The sequence below is a fragment of the Astyanax mexicanus genome, chromosome 2 (genome assembly GCF_023375975.1).
Source record: "Astyanax mexicanus isolate ESR-SI-001 chromosome 2, AstMex3_surface, whole genome shotgun sequence".
NCBI classification, from domain to species: domain Eukaryota; kingdom Metazoa; phylum Chordata; class Actinopteri; order Characiformes; family Acestrorhamphidae; genus Astyanax; species Astyanax mexicanus.
In genome coordinates, this window is record NC_064409.1 from 30,755,203 (window position 1) to 30,774,787 (window position 19,585).

General features: G+C 38.5%; 1 protein-coding gene across 1 annotated transcript; it reads right to left on the reverse strand.

The window, feature by feature from the left end:
- Positions 1-19: 19 nt before the first annotated feature.
- On the reverse strand, positions 20-14,848 carry gpr19 (G protein-coupled receptor 19). The gene is made up of 2 exons (XM_007256028.4): positions 14,500-14,848; positions 20-2,023 (listed from the first exon to the last, which is right to left on the reverse strand). The coding sequence occupies exon 2, from the start codon at positions 1,997-1,999 to the stop codon at positions 728-730; it is 1,272 nt and encodes a 423-aa protein (XP_007256090.2). The 5' UTR covers positions 2,000-2,023; positions 14,500-14,848; the 3' UTR covers positions 20-727.
- Positions 14,849-19,585: the final 4,737 nt, after the last annotated feature.

A 19,585-nucleotide genomic window follows, 5' to 3' on the forward strand; every position in this document is an offset into this window, starting at 1 on the left:
GAGACAATGAGCTTGCAGATGATATACAAGTTCTTTATTCATTGCTCACCACTGTTCAATGCGAAATGTGGACATTTGCAGAAATGAGAAGTTTCATACAGAAAGTAACACCCTATGGTATTCAATGAGAGCATGACAGCAGCTGTAGGCTCCAGTGTCCGTCCTTTTTAGAAGCATAGCTCACAGATCACAATCTTTAGCCAAACTGCAGTCTTTTTGAAACTACAAACAAATCTAAGTTCAGAACAAAAGTAGACATAGGCTCTCAATCTGTTTCCAAACAAAAAACAAAATGTCACCCAACATGGCAGTTCTGCTTTGCATCATGAGATGACCTGTATGATCACAAGAAACAAAATGCAAGCGTTTAAGTTTATTTAATGTCCTACAGACAGACAAATAACACAGACACTTATTCCAAGACAACACTAGCTGTTTTAGACAACTGGCTGCTGACCCAGGGCACATCAAACCTTAACACAACATGAGTTAAGACACATGAGTGAGTTATGGACAAATAGTCACTACTGTCTGCTTCTTTTAGCTCAAACAGAAGAAATGACGCAGTTCATCATAGCAGGGTTTAACATTGTTGGTTGGCGATGCTAGGTTTGTTCCACAATGTCTCAATTTTAAACCTGAGTTAGCATCATTCTTTGTGCATTTAAAACCATTTTGAGTTCACTTGTCCTGTTAAATTCTCACAACTGAAGCTTGGGATTCCAGCCTATACAAATGTGTTGGGAGGATTGACACTAATAGGCCATGCCAGTTTTTTCTCTTTTGCCTCGCGGTCAAAAGTGTCGTAGACTGAATCTTTGATCAGAGTCTTGGCTGGCACAGGCAGTTCCACCACCCCCACATAATTCTTTTTGGCAATTCGTGAACTGGCAGTAATGGTGTAAGCATTGCTTCGGTAGCACTTCATAGATGACATGCAGAATGTCTCTCTCATGCCTCGCCTAAAGTTGGCATTGTACACTGAATACAATGTGGGTTTAGAAGCTGTCGAGCTGAATGACATCCAGGTGATCGCCACGAAGAAGAGTGCCCCCTGCCTGCTGGATCCAGTGGTCTCCCTAGGGTGCCATAGCTGGGCTACATAGAAGGGCATCCAGGTGAGAAGGAACACAGTGTTGAGCATCAGGAACATCTTTATGGTTTTCACTTTAGTCCTGGGGACAATGTTCATGGTCCTGCGCACCGTGCGTCCGTCGGCACTGATCCTCCAGATGTACCGAACCACTCTCTGATAAAATGACAGAATGAGGAGTACAGGCACCAGGAACCCAAACAGCAGGTGGACCAAAGCGTAGGCAAGGCCATCCCAAGAGTCTGGGATGAAAAATTCACAGTGCCTTTCTGCTGCGGATGAGGATGAGCCATAGAAGAAGAGGCATGGGGAGACAAAGGCTGCATCAAAGAGCCAAGAGGCCAGGATCATGCGCTTGGCCTTCTCCCGGGATACTTTAAAGCTCAAGGGGTACACAATTGTATAGAAGCGGTCCACACAGATTGAAAGCAGCACATACACCTGCACTCCAGGACACAAGTGCTGGATGTAGCGAACTGCCTTGCAGGCTGCCGCACTCAAAGGCCAGTGTCCAGAAGAGACCTGGAGCAAGATAAACGGAGCGCAGCCCAAGCTCAGCAGCAGGTCTGCACAAGCCATGGACACCACAAAGTAATTTGTTGTGGACTGAGTTCTGCGGCTGCGGTGGATGACCAAACACACCAAGGCGTTCCCCAGGACAGAGATCAACCAGAGCACTCCAAAGATCAGCCCCAGAACAGTCACCTCCGCTGGGGTTAGCTCATAGGAGGTCTGTGTCCCATTGGGCTGAAAGGATAAAGATGATGTGTCCAAGTTGCAGATGGGTGTTAGTGAGCTGGTCAAAAATGCTGAGGAATTGTACTCTGAATTGTTCTGCATCAGGTATGAGAGGAGTGTGGAGTGCAGAGAGGGCTTCACTGCCTCCATTGGCAGAGCGTACACCATGTCTGTAGCTGAGTCAGATCACACCTGCAATAAAGACAAGAAAATAAAATTGGCATTAATAAAATCCAACTAGATAAGGTTTAATACAGTTTTCACAATATTTTTATCTATTAGAAAACAAATGCACTAAAAGTTCAGCCAAAAGTTCACAATTGAAACAATTCATAAGCAATACATGTTCACTTTTGTGATGGGCAGTGATGGTTTTTACAGTTTTGCCCCTGAACCCACCAGTAGGTTTCAAATGAATCCTCTTTAATTTATATATTAAAGAATATATAAAATATTACTTCTATTATTTCTATTTAGGTTCTATATATACATATCATCATATGACTGATTTACAGTGCGTTTAGAACATCCTTTGACTAAAAAGCATAGTATATAAGTCTGTTTAACATAAAATAACCAGGTTATATTTTGTTGCCTGGTCTCCTGTTTATAAATTAATACTTAAACATTAATATGCAAACATTAGTGACAGTACACAGCAAATTTCAAGAGTTCAAAAACCTAGAGTTCAGGAGTGCTCTTTGGCGGTGTAGTATTTCAGAGTTTGTTCACAAGCTGTTGAGGATGTTTATTCTCATTTACGGCTTTGCAGCGATTTATAACAACAATCGTAGTTTTAGTTTGCTAGATTTCGCCCCATAATTTGAGTAAATATAATCTAAATTGACTGTCTGAGACACAATAAAAAACAGTTTTCCTGTTGGTTTCTGGAACCAATTATGTACATAATGAGCGTGTCTCTCCAACCCTCTCTCCAACCCTCAGTGTAGTCTTGCCCCCCCTAGCCTAGGAAAGGCTACCTTCATAGGCTAATTGAGTTGTATTTTATTGACTTCTTGGTGACAGTTTTGTAGGTCATAAGAAGACTTTGTAACTAAATGTGACTTTATGCTGACTGAGAATTACAAAAAAAGCGCTAGATTAGTTGGCTGGCAGAATGAAAGCAGGGCCATTTTACCTTGTATTAAAAAACAAAAGCATAACTATCCATTCCTGAGTAAGCAAAGATTAGTCATATTGAGTGACTAGTATAAAATATGACATAACTAAAGATTTCCCTACTGGCACTCATGATACTCACTTTTCTAAGTATTAACTGGATACCCAAAGGAAGAGAAATTATTTCAAAAAGCAGATTTAGCTGTGTATATGCCTGAATTAATACCCTTTCTGTAGGGCTATAAAAACAGCAAAACTGAATGAATTCTTCTGGAGGGCAATTTTATACAGATCTAATCACAGTTTGAAACATCAGTCAAATGTAATCAACTATAATCCTTTTAAGCAATCATCTGCCCGTAACAATACGGTGCTGATATCAGCATGCATTCTTAGTTGTAAATCCACTGCAATCAATGATGATTGTCTAAAGTCTACAGTCTATATACACACCACTAAATGCTGACAGTCTTCCCTGCTGATGTTCAATTTGTGCTGATTGTAGGCTCTTTTTGCTTTCAGTTTTGTATTGAATGGGTGAAATGCTGCTCAGTATGGCTGTAGTTAAAGTAGTTATTTTATTTTATGTAAAACAGTAAATTCGTTACAGGTTAATCTTTTCATGAAGTTTTGTAAGATTTCTTCTGACTTTTAATGTACTTTGTTAGTAGACCTGAACATAATGTCACCTCTATGCTTTTGCTTCCTAACAGTGTTGTGAATGCATTAAACAGTGTTGCGAATGCTATATCTCTGACTGAAATTTCATGGCTTAGAATGTTCACTTGTTATTCTATGGAAAATTAAATACAGGTTAAGAGTTAAAATGTGTTGATTTTCCTTTTATAGCATTTCACAGACAAGTGAAGGAGGTAATTGTTTTGGGTAAAAAGCTGAACGATCAATCAACAATTTGGTACATTCTTTAAAACAAGACTGCACTGACACACTTAGCCACACAGTGTGGAAGACCCTATAGTTAGATGATAGCACAATATAAAAAGGAAGGTTTAAGAAAACCCCTTTCACATCACCTGTTATGAACAAGCTGAGGCAAGCTGTGTAGGGTTTTCCCATTTTCAGAGTTTGAGAACACACTGAGACATCACAACGAGGCTTAATCAGGCTTATGAGCATTAAAAAAAAGCTAAGGCTTGTTCACAGTCCTAAAGAATCAACAAAAAAGGGCAACTCCTTACTGTCTGCAGGTGAGTGGTTGAAGCCTAGCTAGCCTGAAACCTGTGTGGAGTCTTGAGGGCATGCATTAGATGACCAGTTCTCTTTGGACCAGGCCTCAATAAACCACTGGAACACTGGAAAGACCTGAACAGGTATTGTCCTGGGCTGGAATAGCGTGTGGCTGGAATAGCTGGTACAGGGACAGGGATAGATTAGGCCTGCAAGCACAGGGGATGGTGTGGACCACCTGGGATCTGGCACTGAAGCAGATGACATAGGAGCCGGCACTGTCCTGGAGGCCTTGAACAGGACTACCACCAACAAATCTAAATTATGTTTGGGGAGGCCCAGGCCTTCCTCAAAGAATGAAATATATGATTGAATCTCAATAAATCCAAAACTGCATGTTAATTTTTTTAGATTTTGTAAGTCCTGCAAACTGGCTTGGAGAAATTTTAGCTCATTCTTCTGTACATCAATTCTTCTGTACAACAACTTAAACTCTGCCATGTTTGTGGGTTTCTGCTCTCTTCAGGTTCCACAACGTTTCACTATAACAAAGGTCAGAACTTTGACTTGGCCATTCCAGAACATTTACTTCATACTTTTTTAACCATTATTAGAACATAGAATGGGAGCTTTTGTGTGCGTAATCTCTCCATTAAAACAATACTGTATATTTCCGTGAGCCAGCTTTTGAAAGAAGCAAGAACTAAAGACGATTTCCAATGTAGCAAAATCAGTTTCTTAGATACCATCATGGTGGCCATCACTACGACTTGACCTGAATATAGAAATTGAGATAGAAAGGAAGAGCAGCCACAGATTATGGGAATGGCATCTGGTTCTAGGGGGCAATACAGCACTTTTAAAAGCCATTCAAAAAAGGCTGGGCATGTAATATACAAATGGGTCAGAGTGCTTTTTTCTATGGAACACTTCTCACGATATATTGAGAGATATTGGAAAAGATTTTATGTCTAGACTTGGAGTAATGTAACCAATGCAAAATTTTAAATTTTAGTGAGACTTTCTTCCCATATATCTTTAGGTATTTTGCCATTTAATTATATGGCCCAGGCCTCCTTTAAAGTATGAAATATAATGTTGAATCTCATTAAATCCAAAACTGCACGTTAATTTTTTTCTTATATTTTGTAAGGAATTATCTTGAAATAGAGAAACACTTACAAAACAGAAAGCAAGTATTGCAGCTCCAAATAATACCAAACAAGAAATATTGTGGCAAATTAGCTGAGATCTCGGCACATCTGTAGTGCTTAGGGTCATTCTCTTTCTGAATGACCCATCTTCTCTTCAGATTCAGTTCATGGACAGTTCAATGTCCTGACATTATTCTTTAGAATTTTCTGATACAATTCAGAATTGCTTGTTCCATTCATGATGGCAAGCTGTCTTGGCTCAAAAGCAGCAAAACAGGCCCAAATCATGTAAAAAGAAATAATTAAAAACTGATTTACTACATTTTATTTATATTTACTATACATTTACTATAGATGAATATAATATAAACGCAAAAAAGGAAAAATAGGACACTTTAAAAAGATCATTAAAGTGGAGTTATGTGTCATAACTAAGTTTTGGGAGTGAGCCACGCCCTCACTCCTCCCACTTCCTTCCCTATTTAAACAGTCACTTCCTCTCTACCTACTCATTGAACAAACCTCGCACCCACCTCCTCCCCATCTTCCTCCTTCTTTAATTTTATTCTCTTCTCATGTTTCTTTTCATGAGAGGGGGGGCTTCGGCTTCATGCTTTACAGCAAAGCTGCCCCGAACTCCATCCCAAATACTCTGAGTTCGCTCCCCCTCTTTCTTCTTCTCTGCTCAATCAAGGGCGTGGATCAATACTAGCAAAATGGATACATAAAAAATAAAGAATGTATATCTTATGAAGAAAAAAATAATTTAATCAATAAAATAATAAAAATATTTCAGATGAATGAAACAATAATTAATATAAAATAAAAACTCATTTAAAACACAATCAAAGGCTTTTTGATAGTGCGCAGAATAATAAAAGTTTCAGTTTCAGGTCATTGAAACTGCTCATCAAAACCTCAACCTTTCCTTTATATTTGACAATATTCGATTAACTTTACAGGTCCTTACTCATCTTCATTTATTTAACTAAACTGAGTTTTATATTATTGTATTATATTATTTATATTATTATTATTTGTAGCCCCGCGCTGAATTCAGCTCCGCGCTGCGGAAGAGCGAGAGCGAGAGAGAGAGAGAGAGAGACCGAGAGAGCGTGAGAGAGAGAGCGCAGCGCATCTTTGCTGGTGGTAGCTGCTACAGCAGGCTGACTACTCCACGTTGGTTAATTTGGGTGTTTTCTGTGATAATTCTGTCGCTCTTTCCTTTTTTATTGCTTGTAATTTTCGTGTTTTTAATTTATTTTTGTCATTTGACATTCAGCGACCGGAGGCCCCCCTAGTGGCGAGGCCCGGGGCTGCAGCCCTTTCAGCCCATTCTTTTAATCCGGCCCTGTTCACAACATGGATGGACACTGACCTAAAACACAAGAGCTTCTCAATGTAAAGGCATAAAATAGTTATAAATGGTAGAATTAGACACCTGATCTCTGTGTAATTAAGCACCAAACTTGTGTAATTCAAGTTTCACTGATTGAAAGCAAAATTGCAACCAAGCCTTCGCAGAGAAACAATGAGAAAAAATAAAATTGTTCAGTTTAACAAATGATCCATCAGAAAAAGTGGTATAAATGTCATGTAAATACAGTCTATTTACATTTTAACTTATTTTTTAAATGTTTTAACTTGTGGAGTTCACATTTATGTAACAACATTTTTTTCACTTCTTACATTTTGATATAGATATTTGTATTTATGAACCAATTAAACATTACTTATAACGTATAACTGTTTTAATGTTTCTTAACATTTAGCGCTTAATTTAATTAATGTAAGGAGGTAGGAAATCTCTATTTGTAGAAGAGGCTGCTAGTACAAAAAAATGTACACATGCAAAAATATGATACATGTGTTTTTGTTTACATTTTATTTCCCTAAATGATAAAATGAAGTGTTTTGGGCACTGTAGTGTGAACTGATTGCTCACTATTAGTAGTGCCACCATTTCTCTAAAGGACAAGGCAAAATATGTTTCCATGGCAATAAACTACAGGATCTCTCCTGCATGCAGAACTGCTCTACATTAGCCTTTTGTGTGGACAATACAATACACAGCAATTGAGGTTCTGTCCTCGAAACTGAGCTGCAGCAGGCCTGTGATCAAGACCATGTCTGTGGGCCTTTCAGTGCAGATTTCTCTCTCTCAGCTGGTTGTGGTAGATCTGGGAATAGAAACGTCTGAATAAGCTGCTTAATGAAGTTGTGTCGACACACTCGAGTAATGACTTGTGGGAGCAGCATCCTTCGCTTGCTTTTGTGAATGTAATTTAGCTGTAGAGATGGTGTCAGCGCAATTAAGTGGTAAATTTGTGATAAGCATTTTCTTGATGTATCATAAAGAGAACTGAGAAAGCTGAGTTATTTTCATGCTGTGGAAAAAATAGCTGCAAATTATAGAAAGAGAAAAAGACTAATATGGTTTCTCACCCTGCCAAACTACGGTTTCACGCTCGGCTGCACATGTGGCATAAGCAAGGAGGGACCTATCACTGTACCTGATTGACTATATACGGTAGCCTCATTGCACAGGCATTCCATTTTGACTCAAGTTGTGTTGGTAGCATCATTTACAGATAATAATAATATATTAATAATATATAATAAAATAAAATAAAAATATAATAAATAATATTATAATAATAAAAATAATAATTTACAGAAAATAATTTAAAAGCAATTCCAGCATTCAAAAATCAGTCTGTCATAAATCATGACATGTTCCGCTTTTGTCTTGGTAGAGACAACCTACAAATCCATTTTAATTTTATCATGAACATTGAACTGAACGCAACACATTTTTTAATAAAGAGAGATAGACCAACAACGAGAACGCGGAGCGCAAAGGCGAGAGAGAGAGAGACCGACGACGAGAGCGTGGAGCGCGAGTGCAAGAGAGAGAGAGAGAGACCAAAGACAAGAGTGAGAGAAAGCGCTGCAATAAAAAAATGGCTAGTGGAAGTGATGGCACGGAGACAGACACCGATTCTCCTTATGAACATTTTCATCACCTGGTAAGAAACCCACAATTGAAGTCATGAGCAACTGTCTACAATGAGCAGTTTCAAAGAACGTATAGTGATTTCTAGCTTGTAGTGTGAAAAAAAGTATTTACTTGAATATCTCACGAAAAAAGTAAAATTAACTGAACTTTGAACTAGTTCAGAATTAAAATTGTGAACTTTGAACATGGACTGTTCACTTTGAGCATGTATGAACTGAACTTGAACTAGTTCAGAAAAGCTGTGAACTGGCACAACACTGTTGTATTTTTGCAGATAACTGCCTTAAACCACAACATGATCTGTTTTGGAAAATGAACTCTTCATTATGTTATTTAAAAAATGACTGAGCCATCAATGTGGCTCTATTTGTTTTTAATTCAGGGGATCACTAATACAATGTGTGTTTATGTTTTTTTTTTCTGGAACTGCAAGCCAAATCTTGATTTATTATAGTAGAAATAAATGGCATTTTAAAACTTGCTGCTGTGTTATTCTGTAGTAAATAAATATGTTTTGAACTGTACACGTTTGGTGCTTTGTTCTTTTTTTTCTCCTGTACAACACTGGATCCTCATGTATAAAGATTTTTATTTTGAAATGATTAAATCCAATAACAGTTAGCAACGTGTAGTTTTTCAGTTTTCATGGTCCAGTTAGAATGTTATTTAATTATTTGAAAATGATTAGAATAGAGAACTGCTTCAAATATTTACATTGTTGTAGCAAATACATTGTTCAACTGAACAAACAGCATTAATTCACACTGGTAATAACAAACCTAAATAAAATAAACAAATAAATAAGCCCATGCTTATTTACAGAAGTGGGCATTTCTGTAGAATGACCCAATAAACAAAATAGAAAAAGTGAAGCATTCCACACCAAACCACTGTGATTGACACTGTTTACATCTCAACCCTTTCATTGCGCACATATCTGGATGTTTTACATTTCCCCACATTTATATTTTTTGCGATGTCATTAATTATATTTTGTGTAGCAAGCAGGCAGACATCTGGCAACAACTCAGTATAATGAACAACCTTAAATCCACTGTTTCTATTTAACCTACAGTGTTTAGCATTGGTGTTTATATTGGATTCTTCCAAAACCATTAAATCCATCTCTTTACTTTAAGGTACACTTAACTGTGGACTCACCTAAAGTCGTTATTTGTCAGTGAGGTGAACTTGAATTGAACAGAACTCATTCAAGCCGGTGTACTGACTGCATGACTTTGGATAAATGTGGAATTCAATGGAGTGAATAAATCCAGTGCTCTCAGGAACGTTCAGTATCTACTCTGCTGTTTCTCACCTCCTGTACTAGTAATACTGCCCTTACTCTCATTATTATATTAAGTGTCAGCGTCCAGAGAAAAGCCTCATTTCCCAGTGGGTTTCTTATGTGTCTTTGTGTTTGTGTTCCACGTACTCGGATGCATTTATCTCAGTGCCATGTTTACACTGGTGGCCTTCTCTGCTCCAGTCCCCTGGCAACCTCTCTCAGGTCTCCCTGCACCTCACATATTAGCAGCTCTCAGAGGAGCAAGAGCAGTGAGAGTTTAGCACAGCTGTTATGTTGGATTATAATGGCCCAGCTGAGATCTCACTGCTTTTGGAGATACAGCCCTCGATTAAAAATGTGTAAACTCTCTAGCTAATACTTTTACAGACTGAATGTGATTCGATCACACTGACTAAGAGACTAGGAGAGAAAGAGGACATTTCTAATATTGTGACAACCAACTGTTTGTCTGTGCACAACATTCTTAAAGGCAGTGCCAATATTACAAGTTATAGCACAAACCTCGAGTGTAATATTGTGATTATACCACAGTTCCATTATCGCTGTTTATTGTTTAGTTTGAGTTGAAGTGGACGAGAAAATATAATTGGTGAATGAAAAATCTACGAGTTAAAATAGTTTCATTGCTGCTTTGTTTGTAGCTGTGCTGTTTGGCTTGTAAGTGCTGCATCGTTGCTAGGTTACCAGTATGTGGCGGAGTAATACATGACGAGATTCGGTTACAGTGCATTACCAGCTGATAATGGCACTCATAAAACGCCTCTCAGCCAATCACGTTGCAGGGTCAGAACTAACTGTGGTATATCAATATAAAGAATCAATATCATGATATATTGTATCATTTCATTTGTATCCTAGTTTATTAATATGTGGCATTAAATATCAATGTTTTTATTGAAACATAGGCTTTCTAAACTCCCTAAGACACAGGTGTCAAACTCAGGCCCCCAGACCAAATCTGGCCTATATCAAATGTGTTTTACAGCTGGGCTGCCAGTATATAGCGTATGCACAGCTAATACTACAAATCTCAGAATGCTTTGTTAGTGCATTTGTGTCAGTCGAGACCAGAGACTGTAAAAAAAAGAGTGGATAGACAGCCTACTCATTTAAATAAACCCGCCCCTGAGGGCTGCCTCGACAGAGCTCACACAGTCTATGGTCTCATCCATACAGCCATTGGTCCCACCCCGGCTAGGTGTAACCTAGTCCTTTTACAAAAACCTTGATTTTTGAATAGAGCTGAATAACGCTTTAAAGAACAAATTCTGTGGGGAGACATTAAATATACAATATAATAAGAGGTAACACTAGCTGTTACATTTAAATAATGGAGATAGAATTACAGTATATTGGAAAAAACGTGTTTGAAAGTTGTTTTCCCATGGGGATGGGTGGGAAACATGCACAATTGCAGTAAATTTTTTCAATAAATATTGAGTCTGGCCCGCGACTTCGTCCCAGTTTTTAATTTTGGCCCACTGTGAATTTGAGTTTGACACTCCTGTCCTAAGACGTCCTAACGTTAATGCTTCATTACTTCATATGTTGGTGCTATAATCAAATGAATACAGTAAACATGCAGTGAAGAATATTGGTTGTAAAATTCTGTGAAACTGACACCAATAAATGTATAATTTCTGATATTTTTTATTTAGGAGTATTTTATCCTCTTCAGTAACAAAGATGCTTGCGATATTTCAAGTATCGCAGAATCCCTGTATTGTATTATCGTTATTGTTGGCAACATATTGTGATTGTGGTAATATCAATGAGATAACCTGTGATTCACACACCTAGTATGAACCCGAGATATTAAATGGTTTATATAAACTTAATTTTATTTATTAAAGATGTCCTTCCACTAAAATCCACTTTTTTGTTTTTTGTGAAATACTATAGGTCTCTCTGAGTTTTATATGCATGTTGCACATGAAACTCTTCCTAACAGCGCTAGGAACAGTGTGGCAGCTCGTTTCTGTGTTATTTGTGCAAACAACACATCAGTGTTATATACTTCGGCCAGTAATTCAGAGCTAAGGAACAAATGGTTAGAATGTGTCTATGGAACGCCACCAGCAAAGTACAATTGATATAGGTAGGTGTATGCTTAAAACAGTTCTGTTCATACTAGTTAAAAGTAAAACTCCACCCCAGGGTTTTGTTCCAACTGGACCTAAACTACCCACCTCTGTGTGTTTACAAAGAATCTCCAGTGAATTTTGCATTTTATGGAGTCTCAGTGGCTGAACTGCTCTTTGCAGGGCATTACACATGTTGTAAAATAACATATGACATTACAAAGACTGTTACTAATATAAAAATGTCTTTATATTAAAACGTTTCTAACCGCTGTCCGTTGCTGGTGTCACAGTGCTGTTAGCCAATCAGAGGTGATATGTGATATGTTTGCATGTATAAATATTCATGAGCAAGAGCCGAAATCCTATCAGAATTCTCTCCTAGAGACCACAACTAGACATTTTAAAAAGGATAAAAAAACTATGGAATTAGACCTTTAACAACATCCATTCCTGAAGCTCAGGCCTGTAGCACATTACAAAAAAAGGACAGAGGAAATTTAGGACTAAGTAACTAAATAATGATGATTATTTTAAACAGGTGATTATAATAATGATTTGGTGCAAAAGCAGTATCCACAAAAAGCTGCGTTTTTAAGCAGCAAAATTGGGCAGAGGATCCCATTATTTAACAAAAGTATGAGAAAATTATTGAAATGTTAAGAGCAATAATCCCCCCTACAGTATATACTATAATTAAACCATTCAACAAATCAGGAGGAATATCAGTGCATAAAAAACACTCCGATCACTTAGACAGAATAAATCAATAGCTGATAGAACCACATGGGCAAAAGTTTAATATTGGCAAACCTTTGTCAAACACAGAGCTACCTTCAAAAATACCCCTTAAAACCTGCCTGTGCTTTTTTTGGTCCATCTGTTTTTCTGCCAAACCTGTGCCAGTGTCTTGTACACTGACCTAATTACAAAAGTAAGACATGTAATAAAAACATGAATAAATACTACTTAGAACACTGAAAAAATAGCATTTGTTGTTTGTCCCCACTTTCTGACCTTTTTACCATGAAATATAATTATTAAAATACTCCAGAAGTGTATTTTTTGCATTGTTGTGTGAGTCCAAATCCCATCTATGCTTTACATTTTTTAAATTAAACTACACATTATAGTTGTGTCCCTGGGGTTTCACTCAGTCCTGTTACCGTTACACATTACCCCATTCGAAAAATATGGAATATGGAATATATAAGTTACATCTACAACAGGAAATTACATTAGTTGTTTTTTTCTGAAGATCATGGAAAGACCAAAATTTAGATCTTTTTTACTTATTTGCTTTTTATAAAATACATATTTGGGGGAAATCAATTAATTGTGCTTAGTGTCCTCATGCTATTACCATAGCCACCATTTAGTTTTTCTTTTTTTGCAAATTCTTTGCTAAAACCCCATTCCTGTTATTTCAGTCCTGTTATTTTAGTCCTGCCACCAACGTAAATAGACGTTAATTTCCGGTTGAATGTTGGTCATGTCAAATATTTTATGTCGGTATATGTCTAATACTGTTATGTGGCTGCAGGGAGTAGAGTCCCCTGGATTATTAATTTACTAATGTAAATACTAGTTACTGTTACACAATTATTTCAAATTCTGTTTGGTTCATCCTTTATTCATTTTTTATTAAATTGCATGATAATAATTTTGATTAATTTCAGGTTTGCATGCTGATTTAGTTAATTTTTCATAAATAGCAATTATTTGAACACGCAGCCAACTTGCTTTTTTTAACATGCTTTTTAAATGTCACATGAGTTTTGGTAACAGGACTGAGAAAAATTTAACCATCTGCGGCTTAGAAACCTTGTAATAAATTAGGTAAAGCTACCTGAGATTGGACAGTACGTGTTTTGAATAGTTAAATACCTGTGTCAGATTAAAAAAATAAATAAAATAAGTTTAATTTGGAAGAGTTACAACAAGCAAATGGCACCCATTGGGTGGAATGGCCCTTAATGAACTTTGGTTTTGGTAATTCTCGACTATGCTAGTCTTGCTGGTTGATATTTCTGGTCGTATTGACAATGCAGGTCGACTAACTTGATTAAGTTAACCAGTGTGAATAGCTATATCATCGAACTACCCTAAACTGGACAAAATATAGCCAAAATCTGGCCAACCATCTTAACCAGTTTGCCTTGTCTTAAGCAGGTCATGCTAATGATGATGTTCCATCATGGGCTTTTCATAGAACCATGACAACTCAGAAAACCATTTGATTACAAATTAAGGGCTTCTTAGTCGTGATGGTGAAATCTTATTTTAAAGAACATTATTAAAATAGCACGAGAGTGGTACCACTGTTGTTACAGAACATACGACCATTTATTATTGTGTGTATACCTTCTGCTAACACGCAGTTTGTTGTTAGTCAGTATTTATGAGCAGTTACGGGCCTGTATGTGTAAGTGAGTGTACTGCTGTGTTTTCTGTGATGATGATGATGTCTCTACATGTTGTTGTTGTTTGGTGGTGAACAGGTCTTCAGTATAGAGACAGAGAGCGGGGTGTTGTTGTTTAATGTGAGGCGGTTATATCGGGGTGTAGAGCAGAGTGTGTAGATGGTGTAATGTGGTTGTTGTGTTCCGTGTCTCGGGAATGTTCTGAGAGCGGGCTCGGCATCGCCCTGCTTCCCCCGGGTGATGATGATCTACAGCACGGCGCGCACGTAGCCCCCCAAAACCAGCCCAGACATTCCTCTCCCACCTTCAGCTGAACCTGTACAATATCTAACAGCACCAGAACCGGAGAGATAAACCCCGCTGCTCATCACTCACCTCAGCTCGAGATGAGAGCGCGTGCCTGTGCTCTCGCGCTGCCGCAGCGTGTCTTCCGCAGCCCGCGCGCCTGTGCGCGCTCCACCATGCTGGCCAAGAAACCTTCCTCTCAGCCTCGAGACGACGGCGCTCCTGCTGCTAACGCTGTTGCTGCCGCTGTTCACACCGGTCGTCCTCACCTCGTTCTCTGTGTTTGATGAGAAGCGGCGGTCAGTCGGCCTCGGCTGGAAGTCGGGATTTACGTTTTTTAGAGTAGCGACGGAGCGCGGTAGCCGCGGACGCGTCGTTCAGCACCGCGGAAAGCGCTCCCGTTCGACGCGCCTCCCACAGACAATGAGGGTGGCAGCACTGAGCCAGCCGCCCTCTCCATAACAATTAGGACAAGGGGCCTCACACATTCACCTGGTCTACACATACAGACTCTGCAACACACCGAATATCACTAACAAATCACTAAAACATCACAGCTCACTGCACAAAAACATCTCACAGCTCACTGCACAAAACATCTCACAGCTCACTGCACAAAAACATCACATCATCTCACTGCACACTGTACAGAACATCATAGCTCACTACACAAAAACATCTCACAGCTCACTGTACAAAACATCACATCACCTCACTGTACAAAACAACACATCAGCTCACTGTACAAAAATTACATCAGTTCACTGTACAAAACATCACAGCTCACTACACAAAAACAACACATCAGCTCACTGTACAAAAATTACATCAGCTCACTGTACAAAACATCACAGCTCACTACACAAAAACAACACATCAGCTCACTGTACAAAAAATTACATCAGCTCACTGCACAAAAAACATCTCACAGCTCACTGCACAAAAAACATCACATCAGCTCACTGTACAAAAACATCACAAAGCTCACTGCACAATAACATCACATCAGCTCACCGTACCAAAACATCACATCAGCTCACTGTACAAAACATCACATCAGCTCACTGTACAAAACATCACAGCTCACTACAAAAAACATCACATCAACTCACTGCAAAAAAAACATCTTACAGTTCATTGCACAAAAACATCTCAGCTCACTGCACAAAACATCTCACAGCTCACTGCACAAAACATCACATCATCTCACTGCACACTGTACAGAACATCACAGCTCACTACACAAAAACATCTCACAGCTCACTGTACAAAACATCACATCAGCTCACTGAACAAAACAACACATCAGCTCACTGTACAAAAAATTACATCAGCTCACTGTACAAAACATCACAGCTCACTACACAAAAACAACACATCAGCTCACTGTACAAAAAATTACATCAGCTCACTGCACAAAAAACATCTCACAGCTCACTGCACAAAAAAACATCTCACAGCTCTCTGCACAAAACATCTCACAGCTCACTGCACAAAAACATCACATCATCTCACTGTACAAAAACATCACAAAGTTCACTGCACAATAACATCACATCAGCTCACCGTACAAAAACATCACATCAGCTCACTGTACAAAAAAATACATCAGCTCACTGCACAAAAAACATCTCACAGCTCACTGCAAAAAACATCTCACAGCTCACTGCACAAAAACATCACATCATCTCACTGCACACTGTACAGAACATCACAGCTCACTACACAAAAACATCTCACAGCTCACTGTACAAAACATCACATCAGCTCACTGTACAAAACAACACATCAGCTCACTGTACAAAAAATTACATCAGCTCACTGTACAAAACATCACAGCTCACTACACAAAAACAACACATCAGCTCACTGTACAAAAAAATACATCAGCTCACTGCACAAAAAACATCTCACAGCTCACTGCACAAAAACATCACATCATCTCACTGCACACTGTACAGAACATCACAGCTCACTACACAAAAACATCTCACAGCTCACTGTACAAAACATCACATCACCTCACTGTACAAAACAACACATCAGCTCACTGTACAAAAAATTACATCAGCTCACTGTACAAAACATCACAGCTCACTACACAAAAACAACACATCAGCTCACTGTACAAAAAAATACATCAGCTCACTGCACAAAAAACATCTCACAGCTCACTGCACAAAACATCTCACAGCTCACTGCACAAAAAACATCACATCAGCTCACTGTACAAAAACATCACAGCTCACTGCACAAACATCCAAGCTTACTGCACAAAAATATCTCACAAAAAAACTGTTACGGATACCCAGGCAGGGTGACGAGGAGGCGGACACAAGTGCAGGTTAGAGCGATATAAATAATTTATTAAATAAATAACAAATAAACAATGAAACAAGAAACAAGTAAACACTTAACAAAGATAAACGAATAACCAAAAACCAAAACAAACCAGTGAAACTAGAGAACATAAACTAAGCCAACAAGAGATAATAATAACAAAATTAACAAGGAATATATATATATACAAGAAAATTAACGAGGAACAGAATAAGTACTAAATTAAATAAGGCAGGGATATATACAGGGAATATATTTACACAGCAAAAACAACAAGAAGCAAAACACTAAGCAGGGAACTAGGGAGCGACGAATGAAACAATGGATAAAAAAAGGAAACTAGAAATAAACAGAAAAACACAGAATAAGGAGCAAGGGAAACAAACTATGAATAAACACTGAACTAGGGCTATAGCAACACAGAAACGCAGAGAGACAGACAACAGTGGAAGGTGCAAAGACCGACGGAGACAAAGTGGCAGAGGAGGGCTATTTAAGGAAACAGGAAACACACTATAATTGGAAACACCTGGGGAAGGGGCAGAGCTACAAATGAGACAAGTGGTGGAAAGGTACTGAGACAGAACACAGGGGTACAGGTCACGTGGGACACACACAGAGACATGAGACAGGGCTAAAACCTGACAAAAACACAGCTTACAATAGCTCAGTTTAATTTAATATTACAGCTTACAGCACAAAATATCACAGCTCACTGCACAAAAACATCACAAATCGCTACACAAAACATCACAACTCACTACACAAAACATCATAGCTCACTGTGCAGAAAAATCACAGCTTACACTAAAAAGCACAGTTTAATTTAATATTACAGCTTACAGCACAAAATATCACAGCTTACTGCACATAAACATCACAAATCATTACACAAAACATCACAGCTGAACAAAAAAAATTTACCCTTGCCCTTTTTGTTAATCAGTTTACCACAAGACTGACTCGCTATCTGTGATATATCTGACGTCATTAGAGTTCAGGATAAGTGCGTTATGTGTCTATAATCATGTGTTTCACTATAGCTGCTGTCAGTAATGAAAGGGTCTGCCTTTAGAAGTGATTAAGTCATGACACAGGGAGCAACCTTTACACAACCCCTCCAAGGAGGAGTCATTTATTGAAATGCATCACCCTCTTTGTAGTGGGCTCATGTAAAACGTGACATTTCTCTCATACCAGGTTTTATGAGCCCAGAGCCTTGAGGGTTTCTCCTATTTAAGGCATTTGAGTCATATGTGACATCAATAGTGCTGTAAAATTCCTTCAAGCTGACCTGCAGACATAAGTGTTCTTATTGATCGTACTGAGGAGATTATGTGGGGGAGGACATCTACAGACATCTACAGTATCTTCCAAAACTGAGTACAATTCTCACATTTTAGTAAATATTTTTGATGTATATGATATATTGATATATTTTGTATCTTTTTAACACTAAAGAAATAAATCTTGGATATGAATTTAGATGAGTTTGTGTAAAGCTTGTACAGCTTTATAGATTTTTCTGTTTTACGAAAACAACTCAACACACAGCCATTGATGTCTTAATAGTTGGCAACATAAGTGAGTACACCTCACAATGAACATACCTAAAGTCTCAATAACTTGTGTGAACACCATTTTTTTAGTCCTGCCTAAACTTTTGGGTATACTTGGGTATAAAATTCACCAGAGCTGGACAAGTTGCCACTGGAATCCTCTTTCACTCCATGATGTCATCAAGGAGCTGGTGGAAGTTAAATAGCGTGATCTCCTTCACCTTCAACGTGAGGATGCCCATTCCATCACATCTTCCACAGCTTCTTCCTCTGGAAGGTAGTTGTCATCTTGGAGGTGTGTTTGGGGTCATTATCCTGGAAAATTGCCAAGCGGCCCAGTTTCTAAAGGGAATGCTCCATGCTCTGCTTAAGAATATCACTGTACTGTACAATTCAGTCCCCACTAACCAGGGCACTGCCACACATGCTGGTCACCATCTGAGCCAAACAAGTTTATCTTGATCTTGTCAGAACACAGGACAGATTCTGTAATTTATGCTTTTGGACTGGTTGTCTTCAGCAAACTGTTTTTGGCTTTCTTGTGCATCAGCTTCAGAAGAGGCTTTCTTTTAAGACAGTGCCATGCAAAGATGATACAGTGTGTGTTGCCTATGGCCTGAGCTCTGCAGGCAGACCTAACACTTCTTCAAGTTCTGCAGCCATACTGGCAGTAATCATGCATCTATTTTTTAAAGTAATTTGGATACTTCGCTGAACACATGGACTCAACATCTTTGCTCGACCATGGGGAGGTCTTGTTCAGGTGGAACCTGTGCTGGAAATCTGCTGTATGACCTTCGTCATCTTTGTGCAGAGTAACTCTTTTCTTCATATCCTCAGAAAGTTCTTTGCCATGTTGAATATTCATTGGTCAGTTTTATTTGTACCCAAAACACTAAATTTAACACACCTGAGACCTTGTTACACTAATAAGTCTTGACATGAACATTAAACATTGCATATGTGTGCAGTGGTGTTTCACAGATAATGTAAAAATAAGCTTAAACCAACATCAGCCTTCATACTGAATATTCTTGATGTATCCTGTTTTGTTTGTATGACACTGGGAATAAATCTGCTTCCTCCACTGCTCTAGAATAAGGCTCTCTGAGGTTAGTTTTTTAGTGTACTTTTTGGTGAGAGATTGTTGACATGCCTTTTTCATGCACTTCAAGACAATTTGCCCAGTTAACTGACTGAGACTGCATCAGTAAATTTAGAGAAGCAGGATGGTCAATGCATTTGTCTAGGCCATATATCCGACAGCTTTCATCCCT

Excerpts from the sequence above, each read along its gene's own strand:
- gpr19 (XM_007256028.4), bottom strand. The coding sequence starts at position 1,999 with ATGGTGTACGCTCTGCCAATGGAGGCAGTGAAGCCCTCTCTGCACTCC.